The sequence below is a fragment of the Stigmatopora argus genome, chromosome 11 (genome assembly GCF_051989625.1).
Source record: "Stigmatopora argus isolate UIUO_Sarg chromosome 11, RoL_Sarg_1.0, whole genome shotgun sequence".
Taxonomy (NCBI): domain Eukaryota; kingdom Metazoa; phylum Chordata; class Actinopteri; order Syngnathiformes; family Syngnathidae; genus Stigmatopora; species Stigmatopora argus.
In genome coordinates, this window is record NC_135397.1 from 3,843,555 (window position 1) to 3,862,187 (window position 18,633).

The window sequence follows — 18,633 nt, forward strand, 5'->3', positions numbered from 1 at the left end:
GGGAGGAGGCAGTAGAAGCTATCCGATCAGTACCACCACCGACCGCAGAGGGAGAGAGATGGCGGAGTGCGGCCGGAAGGCGCTGTCCCTCCTGGAGGCGGCCCGCTCCCGCTACGAGAGCCTGCAGATATCCGACGACGTGTTCGGCGAGTCGGGCGACGACAGCAGCGACAACCCGTTCTACAGCACCTCCGGAGACTCGGACTCAGACAACTACATCGCCGAGGTGGGCGAGGAGGAGCCCCGCCAGCAGCATCAGCAGCAGCGGCAGCAGCAGCACCTCCATCATCATCATCATCCTCATCCTCACCACTACCACCACCACCACCACCTCCACCATCACCAGAGACGGGCCGACCGAGATAGCTCGCATGGCGGGGGGGTCAGGGGAGGCAGCCCCGGTCCTCCCGGTGCTCTGTCCCGGAGCCAAGCCGAGGAGGAGGGATGGACGGAGACACTGCAAGATGTCACCGTACCGCCGTATAAAGGCTCTTACGGTAAGGCAGGAGGAAGAAGGTCACTCACACACTCACACACACACACACACGCACACATACACGTTTTATCACTAACACGATGGCAACTGTAGTTCATTTGACTTGTTGGGAATGTGTGTGTGTGTGTGTGGGGCGGGATGACGCTGCATCATTAACTGCTGTATCTTTGACGCCGTAATATACTCGTTTTTCATCCCGCATGCACACACGCACGGTTATTGTGGCATATAGTATGAATATTCCAATATTCCATAGTAAATATAAAGGAATCGCTGACGGTGATGGTGGCAATTCAAATTCCGATGGGTTGCGTGTCTCTGTTGGCCCCGTGATTGACTGGCGACCAATCCCCGGTGTGTTTTTGTTGGCATTTTGTTTAACGTCAGATGGAATAAGGTTTGGCCTATAGTGGGATGGAAAATGAATGGGTTTTATTTCTTTCATAAACGATGCACGTCAGCACATTGGGCTTCACGCATCTGAGGTTCGGGTTTGAATCCCCAAGCTCTGGCCTTGTGTGAGTTATGTTGTTCTGTCAAGTGTTGGGTTCCTCGATTTGACCGGTCCAGGGATGAAGCCCAATAGAAAATGTGTTGTGCCTCATGATTTTATTAGTCATAGTGCAGTGGATGACACGGATTCTGGGAGTGAAGTTCAGTGCGGCACACTGCAGTTCAAGACGTTCCCGTTGGTAGCAATGACTACTTGTTGACATATTGTGTACGCCATTGTTCTCAGTGTGGAGCACTTGAGAGAAATAAAAACCCAGCAATTGTGTCTTCCTGAGAGACAATGGCGCGCTGATCCTTTTTGGTAGCGGAACACGGGTCATAAATGGATTTCTACGTTTTATGTGACAGCACTACTTTATATCTGCAATTCTAGTGTTTGAAAAAATTGACTAAACCACCTCCCCCACTTATTCCTTTTAGACAATCTAGCAGCGTGACATGCTTTCATTTCTATCAAAATGGCAGCTTTTTTTCAAAATGTATTAGCCTTAGTTGACATTGACGTTGATCGATAACTAATCAATTTTCATTTTCAAAATTGCTTCAGCCTAGATTGTTATGGAAAATAAATGGTTGAGGATTCCACATTTTCCAGAATGTTTTGCATCCTGTTTGCCTGATAAAGTAAAGACGCAGCAGGTGTGTCGTGTTTGTGCGGCGCTTTTTGCGTATTTGCACAGTGGTTAGTTGGACTTGTTCATCAAATCTCAAATGGACAGGGTGTGTGGTTTTAGCTTTTAGGGGTTAATGCCGAGTATTTTTTCTGCAGTCGTACCGAGACGGAATGAAGTCTTCACTGTTACGGAAGTGCATCCGGCGTTGCCTTTTGTCGGCTGACGGACGTTTAAGTGACAGCGCTCGCCACAGGAGGCCGTGCGCCATGTACATAAATCACCGGCTGCTGTCAAAAAGCCGCAAATCCAGCGGGCCTCGCTTTGAGATTCCATCTGGTTCTCGTTTGGCTCAGAAAAAGCAGCTTGAAAGCAGTCCAAGTTTTTTGGTCTTCCTATTTTTTGGTTTGAGAATAACTCCGGGTCATTTTTTGTCTTTTTATATCTGCTGCGAGGGGGATGGAGAAGGAGTAAGATTATAAAGTGATGCTTCATCGGTGCTGTTGGAGGGGATTTAAAATGGTGATTTAAGAGATTACGGCTGGCCTCCTTATTATAGGTTTTGACGGTTGTCTCATGCAATATGATGGAAATGCATAGTATTAAAAATGCATATCCCATCTTTGCAAATGGTACTTGTCATGGATGAGAGGGGCCGTCTGAAAGCACATCGTTTGTTTCCAGGCCCCGCCCAGAAGATGCCGGCCACCGCCAGCGCTTTGGACTTCTTCCAGCTCTTCGTCCCGGACAACTGCATCCAAAACATGGTGACGCAGACCAACATGTACGCCAAGAAGTTCCAGGAGCGCTTCGGCTCGGACGAGGGCTGGCGTCCGGTGACGGCCCAGGAGATGAAGGCCTTCCTGGGCTTCGTCACGTCCACCAGCGTGCATCACTGCGAGTCGGTGCTCAGCATCTGGAGCTCGGGCTTCTTCAGCAACCGCAGCATCGCGCTCAAGATGAGCCAAGCGCGCTTCGAGAAGATCCTCAAGTACTTTCACATCGTGGCCTTCAGGCCGTCGCAGGGGAGCAACCAGGGTCTCTACAAGATCCAGCCCTTCCTGGACTCGCTGCAGCAGGCTTTCAGCTACACGTTCAGGCCTTCGCAGACACAGGTGGGCGCACAAGAGTATCATTCCAGCAAATCATTGTATGCATTGGGCCAAAATCTGCACTAAACAAAAAAATACTGGCAATTATAGAGTTGACCAAACTTTCTAGTGAACAAATTTGAGTTTACAATTTCAAATTTGAAGTGTTAAGTTGACTGTCCCAATTTTTTGCACTCATTAAATGATTGACTCTTGTCAAAGAGTTTTCAAAAATCAATGATCATAACTCAGACAGCTCCATATCTATTAAAATTTGTGCCATATAAATAATTTTTGTGATGGTTTGCCTCTGCATAGTTGAAACTGATGTCCTCATCAAAGGCATAGTGCTTTTGGTTTATTTTACAAAAGGATTATAAGTTGTGGCTCAGTGAATCGATCAAATTCAGTAAAGTATCGATTGAGACCACATGGGATTTTGATAGCAAATCCTCTCATTCTAAAAGCTGTCGGTTTTTTCCCCAACACGACAGAAATATACAGTTGCAAGTGTAATTAAACACTGAGAAGCAAACGGCATGCGCAACACCAAAGTAAAGGCAACTTCATTGAAGCCGAGATTAATTTTGAGCTACATTTACTTACCCCACGTTTCCCATTGAACGCACCATGGCCGAGTAAATTAAATAGCAGCGAATGTTAGCCGTGATAAGAACCGCGAGTCCCGGAAGGAACGCCAATCCGAGCACAGTCTGCACTTTGCATTCCTAAATTTGCCCATGTGTCACGAGAAAGGATTTGTGTATCTAGGCCGATTTTTTTAATCTATCAGACACCCAGGTGTCACGGCCGTCCAATAACGTTTCTTGATTTCACTCAATTTGACCCAGAAAGCTGAAGTCGCCCATTAAGTTGACAATTAAATAATGCTCGGATTTGATTGACTGCCAGAAAGGTATGGACTTAACGATATGTTCATTTGTGCAGTGTTTAATTAGAGCACGGCACTGCATCGCACTGAGAGAAATCTCATTATAGTTTGCTCCACCTAATCTTGTGTCTGGCGAGTGTCATTGCGCAGGACTAAGTGTTATTCTTAACTGGCCCGGCTTAACGGGGGACGCCTTAGTTCAATATTTGACGGGAAATAATAATGCGGGAGGAAAAGAAGGTAGCATAAAAACCACCAGAAGGACTGACCACATGCATGTTAAGCAAAGCAGTCATTTTCGTCCGGACCAAACGAGGCCAGCGACCTGCCAGGTTGCCATGGTGACAGTCATTCCAGTACATTGTCAAGACAAACATGGGGCAAGGAGGAATTACATAACGTACCAGGTTTTGGCTTTAAAATCCATCTTTTTTTTACTCCAACTCACTGGCAGTCCAAAACGTTGATCACTCTGGAAGACAAAAACAAACAGGGAACGTTCTCCAAAGAAATTGGACACACAGGAGAGGAATTATATAATTTCAACAACATTAAAAATTGCAGAGGGCTTCCAAATGAATAATGAAGGAATTAGAGGACAGTTTAGCATCGGCTAAAATGAAAAGAACATAAACAGTGAATTTGAAATGTCTACAAACCTGTGTTGTGAAGCCAAGCTTTTGGGATGAATACAATTTTTTTGGTTTTTAATACTCTTGGCATTTGATAATGTGCACATTTATAATATTCACAGTAAATATTAGGTTGTTCAAATAGCGGGAGCAGGATTTTGGTGTTTTTTAATTTATTTATATAAGCTATATCCATATCCTCCATGTTGATTCTAGCCAAGTTAAGGGTAAATAAGCCTGACTTCAAATCCAACATGTTTGCAGGTCCTTCACGAACCCTTGATAGACGAAGACCCGGTTTTCATCAGCACCTGCACGGAACGCGAGCAGAGGAAAAGGAAGAAGAGGAAGTTCAGTCTTTGGGTTCGACAGTGCACCTCCACTGGATTCATCTGTCAGGTACAGACCGTTTGAAGAGCCTAACAATAAGAGATTGAGTTGGGATAGAAGATTTAAAAAAAAAAAAATCAAGCATCAATCACATATGTCAGGAACGTTTATCTATGACAGTTTTGATGAACAGATGATGATTTTTAGCTTATTTCAACTTTGACCGTTAACTAGGATTTTGATTTTTGTAATTCTCAAGCACAGCATTGCATGACTCAAACAAAAATCTTCATTCCTGCCAAAAAATCCCAGCAAAGGCATCAAAATTCTCCCCGTCGATTAGCAATCAACCCACGTCCGCTCTGACTTGTGTTGACGTCGAGACGAAGAGAAGTAAGGTCGAGTTAATGGAGCGAATCAATGAGGTTCCATTAACCAGCACACAGGCCACTTAGCGGAATAGCCACTATAGTACTACTGGCAAGCTCCACATTGGCCAATGGGACTAATCCGTCCTCCGTTCTGGAAAGAAGGGAATCGGATGAGCGCCTCTGCTCTTTGTCTGCGCAGGTCTGGGTGCATTTGAAGGAGGGCCAAGGTGTGGACGGCCTGGCCGCCTTGAAGAACAAACCTCAGCTGCACAGTCTGGTGGCCAAGCAGTTGTGCCAGAACATCTCCGGCAAGAACGCCATTGTCTTCACGGGGCCGTCCATCACCAGCCTCGGCCTTTTCAAAGAGTTCAGCAAGCAAGGTGAGCTCTTCCAAGCGCGCTCTGATTTCATTACAGTGTCAAATAATGTATCTGATGGAAATATTATGGATTATTTGCCAAATGATGACCCTATAAATGAAAATAACCTTCCGTAAAATTACCAGATTGCTTTTAACATACTGTATATTTGACCCCATTAAAGAGTGACATTAACCATCGGAAATTGTATTTTGGTATGCGACACCAGACCTGCTCAAACAGGATTGGAATCAAGTCATCAGGCAGGAAAATCATCATTTTAAATACAATTTGGCTCAAGTCTGGAGACGGGATCAATATTTTGTCAACCTAATGAGAGCAGACAAAGCCCTCTAAATCAGATGAGAATGCAAAAATCAAGCAAAGAAAATGTCATTGTTTTGGTTCCCCCCTGCAGACATCTACTGCTGCGGTCTCCTGAGTACTAGAAAGAGCGACTGTACAGGTTTGCCTCAAAGTATGCTGGTGTGCAGCTCCACGCCGGCGCAACGTGGCCAGTGGCGGGTGATGATGCAAGGCAGCATGTCGCTCATCAGCTGGTACAACAAGGGACACTTCAGGTTTCTCACCAACGCGTATTCGCCCAACAAACAGGGTACAATTAACTTTTCTGACCGTAAATTTGTCGGTCTCCATTCATTTTCTTCTGAACGTCATTCATCCATGCCCGTTAAACAAAAAATATATACCTGTTTCATTCCGCTTCATTTTCCGGCTCTGAAAATGATGCATTTTTTGATCCCTTTGTTGCCAGGTTTGATCATCAAGAGAAAAAGTGGCGAGGTTCCGTGTCCTCTGGCGGTGGAGGCTTTCGCGGCGCACCTCAGCTATATTTGCAAATACGATGACAAATTCAGCAAGTACGTCTCCCTGAACGCAACATTTACTTTTAACGCGGGTTAAATAGGATTAGTGCCGCAATGATTCAATCAAGTAATCCAATTAGAAAAAAAGCCTTTTCGGTTACTTTGCAAATAAGAGTGACGTTGAAAGTTTGTTTTGAAAGTTTTGTACTTTGCTGGGAATGGCGCCCTAACTTAGTTTTTGTGTCCTTAGGTACTTTATCTTCCACAAGCCCAACAAGACGTGGCAGCAGGTGTTCTGGCTGAGTATCAGCATTGCTATCAACAACGCTTACGTCCTCTACAAGATGTCCGATGCCTACGCCTCCAAGCGCTACAGTCGGGCGCAGTTCGGAGAGAGACTGGTGAAGGAGCTGCTGGACGTGGAGGACGACTGCTCGCCCACGGCGTGAGGAGGCGAGGGAACCCTCGGGCCCGGCCCCCGGACCCTGGACCCCCGGCCTCTTCTCCATGCCTCACGCCCTCGTTCGCATTCACACACTTCCTTTTGGCTGTACAGACTGTGCGTCACCGTGCTGAAGCAGTGCCAACTTGTTATCGGGTTTACTGTAGATAATATGTAACATCATGATGAATAGGAATGAGTACAGTGAAGATTTGTCCAAAATTTAGATTGTGTGTGTGTATTCAGGGCCCTCAACATAAGCTTGGCTACTGAACGCAATACTTTGCCTAATTTATTTATAAGATGATGAAAAAAAAAGTTGCAAAATTTAAAGAAAACAAGACATTTTTTCGGGACTTCACTCACAATAACACATTTAAAAGTTATAAATTTTTCCATTGCTAATTCAAACCAATTTGGAGTTATTTAATTTGCCAATAATTCACATTGCACCTACATTTCTTTAATAACTCATCTGGGGCATTATATTTTTTTCCCACACCTTTTAAGTAAAATTTACCTTTTCCTCACAGTAAAATTGTTAAAGATATTTTACAGATTTGGCTTTTTTGCCCAAATTTCTTAAACAATTCAAACCAAACTTCAAACAATTCCCTGACATATGAATAGTTTCACACAAAATGTTATCATTTTGAAAAATTTGATAAATAACGACCCCTCCAATATATGATTTGTCATCAAGATGACTTGATTTAATTTTTTAATTTGACATTTAATGGGTGAAATAGAATTGCCAGGACAAAATCAATTGCATCTAATCAAATATATATCATATTTTCCCCTTTTAAATATGGTTTGCGACTTAACTAACAGTAAACTAAAAGAGCGATAATATAAATGATAATGTGAGTATCTGTACATAGACAAGATGTATTTAATGAAGCCAGTCACTTAGGTGTAATCCAGTTGTCATAGTTTTAGTCTTTCTATTTTATTTACAAATCAGCGTGTACGTACGTTCACACAGACTCAAGATTGTCATTTTTTTATCATTAATCCAAAGCGATGTCACAAATTGTGTGTGTGTGTGACGTGTGAGTGAATTACTAAACATTCTGTAATCATTCCCAGAGAACGTTTTCCGTCCCACAATCCCACACATTTCCCCATTAGTGCCTCCTAATTAATTCACTCACTCCCCGTGCAAACAAAATGAATGTTTTAGAGGAAATGTGCTAACACTTCCAGTGGATCTCCTTAAGGAGTCACCAAACCAATAACAAATAACTTTCCCTCGTCGTACAGTATCTGAAATGTGTGTGTGTGTGGGGGTCATTTTGTATTGTAAGGTTTTCTGTGCTGTGCTTCATCTATCCTCAATGTTCATTGTGTAATAATCAGCTCTGATGATGGATGAATAAGAAGGAGCTCAGGGCGCCACGGCTAACTAACCGCACTCCTAAATCACGCTGGGAATTCGTTGCCTGACGTTGAGGGCCGTAGACGTCCAATCCGGTTGAACTTTGAGGGCTCGTATGCTTGTAACAATTCATCGATATTCTTTAAGCATAATTGAAGTGGATCAAAAGGCTAAAGGATTGTCATTTCTAAAGATCTGAAATGAAAATCTGATGTTTCATGACCAAAATGGTCATAGACGCGCAAAAGGTGATTGTGTGAAATAACCCATTCATGGAATATCATGTAATTGTTCAAAGAATTGATAATGTGTTGATCCCATCATGGAAGAGTTGCCAGCATTCAAATAGTAATTATTTGTCTTGCAAAAAGGGCTTGGACGTCTATTCCCGTTAATGGCAGTGAATGAGTTGATAGTTGACTAACACACGTATATGCATTGGACTTATCTCATAACTGGGTGCTATTAATAGAAAATAGACTTAAATGTTCTAATATCGAAGAGAAGGTGAAAAACTGGTAAAAGATGGTTTTGGGGGGAAAAAAATGTTTTCTCTTCATGCCATTTATGAGTCAGAAAGATGTACGTGTGAGTGTGTGTGTGTGCGAGAGTGTGTGTGTGCGTGCATGTATTGTGAACTCTGGATTGAAATGTGTACAATAACTGGACCAAATAAATTTCAGAAATGTGTGTGATGATGACTTGTATGACGTTCTTGAGTGACTTCTGTTTAGGAAATACTTAAAAGTACATTACATAGAAACATTGATCTTTGTTTTGAAAAGCAGATGTTTGCAAATTTCATATAAGATGAAAAATGCAAGGATAGACAGATATTTATAGATATTTGCTGTTTGCAGCAAACATAAGGATTTTGAGAAGGCTGATCAATCAATTATCAAATTTTGGGGTAGTTCAAGAAAAAGAACAATCACATGAAAAAAAATCACTCGGGTCAGTTCCTAAATATTTAGTATTAAATATTGGGTGGTTTTTTTTCCATACCCAATTTTCAGAAAAACAATGTATGAAAATGACTCAATCACAGGATATGTAATACATAATATGACCAGCAGTTGACAGCACAATACCTGTTTAGAGCAAAGCACATTGCTTTGGTGAAGATAACCATTAAGCTCACTAGTTTATATATTTAAATGTGCATTAAATGTTTTATATGCTATTGATGTTGTTTCTAAAAATGTGACATTAGACAGCTAAGAAGTAACCATCTGGGTCCTGAAATGATTCTTAAAAAACATTTCACTCCAACTAACAGTGTAAGACGTGGAATTTGTTTGTACTGGGGGGTCTGCTTGCGACCACCCTGACCCGGTTCAAATAGATTTGACGTCTATAACCGTCAATGGCAGCTAATTAGAAAGCATGGTATTCACCAGAGGCGTTTTTTGTGTTAGAAAAGTCAAATGAAATGAACTAGTGTTAGGTGCTACTATCTGCTGACCACCAAAAAAGCGACGGGAAAGACATTAGACATTGGAGAAGCCCACCTGCCAAATCACCTAAAATAGCTGCTCGCACAAAAAAAATCGGGCGTTGCCCTCCTTTGATTTCGGTACTTTTTTTTTTTCAAAGGATGTCATAAAAGATTAGTCATGAAGTTGAATGAAAAGGGCCCTGGTGTTTTCACGACTTTCCCAACTTTACAACCAACCGTCGTCTCCACAAAGTCTGGCGTTCTCCACCCAACGCGATGTGCAAGGTTAGGACAAGGTTACGACCGGAGGCCTCACGCTTACTTCATTGGTCAATTCATTCGATATTTGCTGATAGGCAACGTTTGGGGACACTGTGGTGACTTTATACAAAATAAAATGTTTACTCACTCTATGGTGCCTCGCAGTTTTGAGATCGAGGGTTCAATCCCGGTGGGTTCTGAGCGTCCTATGTGGAGTTTGCATGTTCTCCCCGTACTGGCGTGGGTTTACTCCAGGTACTCCTCTCCTCCAGGGACCACTGAAAGGGTTAAGTATGGGGGTTACTTGGTGACTTACGTCATTTCGATGCGTATTTTATCAGCCAATGTCATGTTTTAAGCATACAATTCTAAAAGATGGAATGCAGGTATATTGCAAGAAATCAATACATACAACTCTATTTAGCCATTCATTCTTTCACAAATCACTTGAAGACAACAATAACGCAAAGAAAATGTAAATACTCTCGCCTGTTTTCTGTTCGCTAACCACAGAGGCTTGCAAACTACAATGTGGGCCATTTACATTTTGTAAGTATTAACAGCTTGTTTGCAGAAATGGACATTCATAATGATTTTCTTACCCCTTAATCTTTCACCCAGTTTTTTTCTCTAAATCCACTCAAGAAAGTTGATCAAAAACACAAAATGAAAAAAAAAACATCTAAATTGAAAGCTGTCCAAATTAGCAACAACAGCATCTGTTAAACAGCTTGTTTGCAGAAATGGACATTCATAATGATTTTCTTACCCCTTAATCTTTCACCCAGTTTTTTTTCTAAATCCACTCAAGTTGATCAATAACACATAATGAAAAAAAACAATAACAAAATACATATAATTTGATAGCTGTCCAAATTAAAAAATGCCTGTTTTGATCTGGAATGCCACAAATTGATCCCTATGGTCAAGAATTTGTGGCATTCCAGATCAAAACAGGCATTTTTTGACATATGCTGTTGTTGCTAATTTGGACAGCTATCAAATTATACGTATTTTGTTATTGTTTTTTTTTTCATTATGTGTTTCTGCTCAACAAGATTAACAGGGGTGGCCAACTCCGGTCTGTTTACCCTATCTTCCTCCACCAACACAGCTGAATCAAATCATCTAGATCGGTACCAAGCTTCTGGACAGCTTGCTGATGAGTTGATCATTCGATTCAGGTGTGGTAGAGGAGGGAGATGTGGAAAACAAACTGAATAAGCACTATAGAGGTCTAGAGTTGGCCACCCTTGCTGTAGGAGATACGCTTTCCCCCCCAACTTGCTTGTAAAAAAAAGCCAGAGGGCAAATATGAAATCAGATATCGTTGGTCCAAGAAAGCCGTCGATTGTTGATGATGCTCAATGATTAACCCTGACGGACGTCTCGGTGTTTACCCTCCCTCTTGCAACACGGCCGCACGTGGCCGCTTTTAAAAATGCCGGACCCCTGTTTTGACATGAAATATGACACGCGATAAGATTTTTTTTATTCTTTTTGTTTTTTTTACTTTGGCGATAAGACTCGTTTGGACCTTTGACACCGACAAAGAGGCTCATTAGGCCTCAAATAGAAACTCTTTCAACTGCACGTTTTAAGGCATGTGGGTGTGTGACTTTTCTGATTGGACACCAAGCCACCCCCAAAAAATGTGATTTAATAAAAATAAATGGTAGGCTGATTGGACACCCTAAATTGGCCGTAGCATACCTGTCAACCTCTGCCGATAACTGCCCTTATAAATGATTATGATTCCCCTTACAAACCCCCCAAAAACCTTACAAACACCGTACGACTCGTACGAGTCGTACGGTGTTTGTAAGGTTTTTTGGGGGGTTTGTAAGGGGAATCATAATCATTTATAAGGGCAGTTATCGGCAGAGGTTGACAGGTATGCCGTAGGTATGGTGAAAATGTGCTGACGATTCCCCGCCGATTGGAGGAGGCATCGAGAATATGATGATGGCGCGGCAAGCACGCACACGTACGCGGCCGGACATGCACGCTCTTGTCGGGGTAATGGAGAAGCGTGTAATTCCCTTCCTGCTCGTCCTCATCTGTTTCCACACGTTTGATGCACATCATATGTGCGGGGCAAAAATGGCCACTTGGGCATTGACTCCGTGATCCAGATGTCCCATCAAGATCAATGTAATTTTATGCGCTTTGCTCTCACAATTTAAACAGTAGTATTGCCCACAGATAGGGCAATTCTGGTTGTGACATCACCAACGGAACTAGCGCCACGCTAGCTAGTAAATGTTGACAATTTGGCAAAAGGCATCGAGAATACTAGCACACCTATGGACACAAAAAAATATCTGCAACTCATTCTGTGGGTGACATGATCTTCTTTTTGGAGATTTTTTTTAAGGGCGGGGCCAAGGATGACTAACTTGAGTCTAATTTCATGATTAAACTTTTTCTGTTACTTTTTTGTGGGTTTGCGTCTGCTATCATTTAAAACTCGCTTATTGTCATATTTCAAACAAACACTCAACATTTTTCCGTCATGCATGTGTGTGTGTGTTTTATGAAAATAATCATCCCCCACAAAATCCGCCCTCTTCCTTCCGATGACCAAAAACATTATTCTATTATACGACGATGTCATGGCTGAATCCCCAGGACGCCTGATCTTTTCACACCTACACACTCGCTCCACATATGGCTAACATACTACACACGTACGCACACATGTACGTGAAGGGACGCGGGGGTTTACGATGACCCCCACCTCCTCTCTCCTTCCTTGGCAGCTGCATGCAATTGGACGTATGCTGCTTGTTCCACCCCCGAGTCCCTCTAACATCATCATGCTAATAGGCTAATGGCTACGCTTCGGACCCTCGGTCCTCAAGTTGGTCGGGATGGGATGTGAGTGGGAGAGAAGATATTCCATCTGTGCGCCCACACACACTGCACTTTCACTCTTTCTCTTGCCAAATTGTTTATTTTTGGCAGCAGTAATCCCTCGAATATTGCAGTTAATGTAGACCAAACACGGCCACGATAATTGAAAACCCCCCTATTACAATTTTTTTTCATTCAGTCCGAATAGCAAGAGTGGCTTCCGCTGACAAGTTTCTGCGTGGATTTCCAAATTTTTATGAATTAAAAAAAAATAATAAATGATTTTAAAAAAATAATAGCAGAAAAAATCGCAAAGTGAATTCGCGATAAGTGAAGTCACGATAATCGAGGGAACACTGTACTTTGCTTTTATTTTGGTAATATTTCCCAGTTCAGCCATGTCCAGACCAGGTTGACCTTTGACCCTAAATTGGCGTAAATGCAAGTGTGGAAACTTGTCCTCGCTGGCGATGCTGGCGGTCTTTGGACCGAATCCGAATGACTTCAGACGTCGTCTCAACAGGAAAGTCCATATTTGGCTTTATTTGGCCCGGCCCAAAATACAAGGTTTCTTTTGACATTGCAATTACAATTTCTTGTCTTGAAAGTAAACATATGAGGCATGATTCCACTTCATTTTTCTGTCTCCCTCCTCCGCCAGCCGCCACGTTCCCAATAAATAAAGTCAATCCTTTGGTACGAGGCCACGGACATTGTTGCGCGCAGCCGTTTGGTTTGGCCGCCGGCCCTCCGTTCGACCGCCTATCAAGAGCACAACTATTTTACTTCGGAACTCCGCATCCACGTACGCACGCACGCACGCCCGAGCGCAATTAAATGTCTAATCCGTACAAATTTCATGTTTTGACCCGCGCTCGCAGGGAGTGGAGAGGCCCGACACGTCTATGGCGTCTCCGCACCTGGCTGGCGACCAGATGCGCTTCAGGTCGATCGTAAAAAAGCGCGGCGACGCAGGTTGAAGTCGAAGTGCTTTTCTTTGATAAGCGCTGTTGACATTCTTGCGGATGAAATACGGCAAGTCGTCGTGGTCGTCGTTTTTCCCCGCCTTTCAATTCTCCCATAACCGCTTCCTCGCTTTTCCCAGCAGTGTCTCGGTAGTGAACGATGGCGAATAATTCCTGATAACGATAATAATAAAAAAGGAAAAGAGTCCAGCTGGAACCAGATACTTTTAACAGCGCGGAATCAAATTATACACGTCGGATGGTTTCGACACCGCCGCGTCTCGAAGGGACCCTAAAACTCGGAATCTGGTTTGTCTTCCAAAAAAGAGCAGTGAACGAGGACCAGAGAAACACAACAATGACATGATTGTTCCTTATCTGTGGGCTTTTGTTATTGCAAGACCTAAAGTTGCTCCTGTGAGAGATCTCCTATTAAACTAATTGATTCCTTAAACACGGCTATCCGAATGACAAACAGCTACAGGACCGCTCCAACGCAGAAAGTCAAGGAATGTGAAATTTCATAACATTTTCTGCAACAAAACGCATTAAAAGCTTTAAAGAGAACAAACCATTGGCGCTTCTCGCAATATTAACGGAAAAAGAAAGATGTTGCGATTTAAGAACCACCGCCATGGAATGAATTACAAGCCCATTAGCCTTATCTTTTTCCGATCTGCAAAACCATAAACAATATTTAATCACAACTGTTTGCCTAGGGAGGACGTCCACGAAAACGTGTGGAAGTCAACAGCCAGCGATGAAGTGTTTGTACTCTGTGACTCTTTCTGTATGTATGAAATATATGATTAGCATTTTTTTTAACCATGTGCGACGATAAGACGTCACGGTAAAAACGTGCCCTGGGTGAAAAGCTTCTTTTGTGGTAGTCATTTCTGAATGTGCGTTACTTAATGAGCGTTAATGCTTTTGTCCTTTTGAACTGGGAGGTGAGTATCCACCCAACTTTGTCAACAGGTGACCTTTTGGAAATATAAAGCTGTCTCATAAAAAATAAAAAACATTTAACGCATTGGTTATTGTTGACGGAGGTAGAAGTCCAATCCGTTTGAACTGGGAGGGCTGAAAACCAGTTCACATCATTAATGGCATGAAGGAGTTACTGTATTGTGCGTAACAGTATTTTTTTCCAAAACAAAAATAGTTGGATTTTCATATGTAAAACCAGTGGCGGTCCGTGGATTTTCTCGTGGCGCCTTCAACGGGTAAAATCCACTTCCTAGCAGCATTTAATGATTAAATACAAATACTGGAGATTTTCAGACATTACTACCGGGCCGGGTGGTGAAAAGACAGCGATGAACGTCAATGGCGTACGGGCAAACATTGCCCGAAAATGGGGTAAAATCCAGCCGAAAACAGCATTTATTGATTAAATACAAATACTGGAGCTTTTTAGACATCAGAACCGGGCCCGGATTATCATTTCCCCTTGTTTATATCGGCAGAGCCCGCAGAACTGATTGTGAAGGCTTTGAGGCAGATTTCTGACCCTGGCAACAAATAATGGCTGAAATGTGATTGGTTAAATGCTTCAATATGAAAACACACATCTGGAAACAGTGCAACCAGGAGGAAAAGCAATGAAAGGAAGCTAACAGACAATTTGGAATTATTTAATAAGTATTGATGGACAAAATATAATATATGATTCATATATTTCTTAGGCCAGCAGAGAAGGCCTTGAAGGCCCTGACGGCCCACCACTGTGTAAAACAACATTAAATACCGTTAAGCGTCATTTGAGTTCCTTGAAAGGCACGTTATTTTTTTTAATTAACTGAATGCTGAGAAATGCACCTTACATTAAAAAGAGAATACACAAAGAGGCAGTTTGGGCTTACGAAATTAGTTTTATAACATTAAATCCCATTGTTTTTATTGTTTTGGTGAAGTCTTTTGACTACAAAAGCAGGACTCGCATCTTTCTGACTCATTTTTGAATCTGAATTTTCCTTGTGCAGCTATTTTTACTTGATTGTTTCATTCTGATTGGCTGCGGTTAGTGGGTCAACTCCAAGTCTTTTATTTCCTTTTCTTTCTTAGTGTACATTTTGTCCTTGCTATTTTCAAGTGCGTCAAAATAATTGTAATTAGTGTCGCGGCGTATTGTTCTGGAGTTAATTGGTTTCTGTTGACAGGATTTTAACTTTCCCCAGTTGCTTGAAAGTAATTATCGTCGGGACACCAAAGTCTTGTTTGTCAGGTTGATTCAAAAAGGTCATGGGATGAATTATTGCGTGACAACATTCAGACTTCTATTTGTGCGCTATTACGACATTTAACAATTAATATGTTCAAATAAGGCAGGCGGATTGGTTTAGGGGATTTCATCTTCAATCTCAGCTAATTGCAACACCAGAAACCAAATTCCAAAAAAAACCCCAAATGTTTATTTTACTATTTATTGATGATTTATCTGTTTGTTAGTTTGTAATTTTTGTTTGTGCACTTCCCTATTTATTTTGGTTGTTGACAACTTATTTATTTATTGTTAGTATTGATTGATTATTTATTCTTCCCATTGTTGTTATGAAGCTTTAAATTTCCTTATAGCTTTTTAATGCCAATAAAGGCATTCAATTCAATTCAATTTGAGCAGACACACTTAAAAACCAGTCTAGGACATCTGGGGACCGTGTTAATATCAGCAGGAACCAACGGGATCACTGTACACACACACATACACACACAGACACACACTATCAAACTGGGAATCACACCAACGCAAGAGAACAGCAGGCGAAGCAGGCGGGAGCCATCTTCCAGATGTGTGACGTTAATTTGCTCCATGCAAAAACATGAACCGGTAGCTCCCACTCACTCATCACTAAATAGTGTGTGTGTGTGTGTGTGTGTGTGTGTGTGTGTGTGTGTGTGTGTGTGTGTGTATGTGTGTGTGTGTGTGTGTTTGTGCAACAGAGAGTAACAAAGTGAAGAACTGTTTAGATGTAATAAAGTTTAAAAAAGTTTTGTTGAAGCTTGTTACTGCACTTCATTCTTCAGTTACTGTATAAATACTTGAATGTTGTTTTTGAATATATATAAGCAAATTTAAAGATGCTATGACAACTTTTGTGACTAAAAAAAAAACATCCTTATTCCTTAAAGGAGAGGGAATGTCTGTTACAAAATCTATTAGAAATCTAGTTATGTATTTAGTTATTTCATCCACATCTAGGCTTTAAGGGAATGCCCACTGTTTTCCCAGCTATTCTGGTTGTGATGTCACAACCAGAATTGATGATCATTGGATTGGATTGGATAACTTTATTCATCCCGTATGCCTAGCTTTCTGATGCTATGCTAGCTAGTTGAGAGAATGACAGAACGGTCACGTGGCCACCAGAGTGTAAAAATCTGCAGGTCTTTAAAGTTAAAATAATTTAGATCTAATTTTATGACTCAGCCATTTCTGTCATTTTTGGCTCACATTTGTGTCCAAAATATGGTCTGTTATCATTTGAAAGTCAATGAAATAAAACTCGACTGGAGTGTCAGAACAGAGTGACTACTTTAGTCACAGAGGAGGTCCACCTGTGAAGTTTCTACGCACCAAGCACGTGAAGGAGAAGGTGAGAAGATGTGGGAAAAGCGTCCACTCTGACCTACAGCCAGCCCATCACCCCTGGAGGAAGGGGGGGAGGACCATGTGGATGAAAGACAAAGACAGAGCCAGTGAGGAGGTGGAGAAAAATGAAATCAGAAGAGCGGAGGAGGTAAAAGACGGAAGAGGTTGATTGGCTCCCCCTTGAGATCCTTTTGTTTAGATTGTTCCTCGCTCAATCGCTTTTGCTCTTTTTTTTTGAAGACATCTGAGGCACATTACAGCAGAGAGCCCTGAGTCACATCTAGGACTTAAACCAAGAACATATGCGCTCTCTCTCTGTGAAAGTGTGTGTGTGTGTGTGCACGTTGAACGGGATGCGGTGGGATTCCCCCCGCGCTGTTCCCAGAGTGCTGCTGGACTTTTATTTTCTTGTCCATTGTCTCATGCTGTGATATAAAAGGCTTATTGTTTGCAGAGCAGCCAGGGTGCTCCTGCAGGTTACTGCTCGGTCCCGAGCGACACCATTGATCCTCCCCCTCCTCCCCTTTTGACTCCCGAATTTAGATTTGAACTGCTCTGGTTTATTTAAATTAAAAAAAAAAGGCCTGGCGGTGAATGACCACATTTTAGTGCAATTGAAGGCAATCAATGGAGTGGACGGCTATCACTGTCGATGGCACGAGGACGTGGAAAAGAAGTAAAAGGGCTTGGCCTGTTCGTGCTGGGATGGTGTGGGTGTGTCCATCCCGGCACAATTTGCTAGCATTGATGCTATTTGGATTAGCATGGTTCCTCTGTTAAGTTAATTTGTTTCAATTTGCAACGAAATGCTATTTTGTTCTTTTTGAAATGATTAAAAATGCATAATCATTCTTTTTTTTTTATTTTTTATTTTTTTTTTTTTTATCGTCAGGAGTGCAGCGTACGTCTCAATTTCCCACCAATTGTTGACGAAAGCTCTCCATTGTTTTTTAGACGATAAAACACTTTTCGGAAGTAAAGCAGATGCGGGTGTTTGCACTTGAGTGAAGGAATCCTGTTGATTACACATGAGATGGATTTGATAGTCACTTTTTTACTGTCTCCTCGCAGTGTTTTTCAAAGGAGAGTGTTTATTGTTCAAAGGTCAGTTCAAGTTCCCTGCCGCTTTTGTGGCGTAAATGTAGCAAAAATAATTGGAAACGGACTTTCTTGGATGTTTTTATGTCAAAGAATTGCACAACTATTATTTTGGTTCTTGTGTGCCTCACCGAGTTGAACCGCAAAAATGGATCAGTTGATTTTAGTATTCTTTAAGAGTCATTTAATGAATCTTTTTCGAGATGTATAACAAACGGGTTTAACATTTGTGGGTTATCATGATCGAGATATGACAATCTATACATGAAAAAAGATCAAGAATTAAGAGCACATTGGTGTTTTGAATTGATAACTACCCAAAAAATTAAAACAAACTAACAGATTGAAAAGAAAAAAGAATAAAGACATCCATTTTTATACATTTTTGTATTTTGTTCTGGAATTTTTATTTATCTATCTTGCTTTGTCTGGATTGGACGTCTATTGCCGTCACTGGGGGGTTTCACTATGAATTTCC

General features: G+C 41.8%; 1 protein-coding gene and 2 long non-coding RNA genes across 3 annotated transcripts; 1 reads left to right on the plus strand and 2 right to left on the minus strand.

The window, feature by feature from the left end:
* Nucleotides 1-3: 3 nt before the first annotated feature.
* pgbd5 (piggyBac transposable element derived 5) lies at nt 4-8,633 on the plus strand. The gene is made up of 7 exons (XM_077612884.1): nt 4-497; nt 2,305-2,735; nt 4,500-4,634; nt 5,136-5,316; nt 5,714-5,911; nt 6,071-6,176; nt 6,373-8,633. Exons 1-7 carry the CDS (start codon nt 59-61, stop codon nt 6,569-6,571), a joined length of 1,689 nt encoding a protein of 562 aa, XP_077469010.1. The 5' UTR covers nt 4-58; the 3' UTR covers nt 6,572-8,633.
* LOC144084450 (uncharacterized) lies at nt 1,087-4,108 on the minus strand. Its single transcript, XR_013303815.1, has 2 exons — nt 4,008-4,108; nt 1,087-2,721 (listed from the first exon to the last, which is right to left on the minus strand). It is a non-coding gene; the product is annotated as an uncharacterized LOC144084450 (long non-coding RNA).
* A 1,157-nt stretch (nt 8,634-9,790) lies between the features above and the next one.
* On the minus strand, nt 9,791-10,546 carry LOC144084380 (uncharacterized). The gene is made up of 3 exons (XR_013303787.1): nt 10,414-10,546; nt 10,247-10,274; nt 9,791-9,922 (listed from the first exon to the last, which is right to left on the minus strand). It is a non-coding gene; the product is annotated as an uncharacterized LOC144084380 (long non-coding RNA).
* Between the last annotated feature and the right edge of the window lie 8,087 nt (nt 10,547-18,633).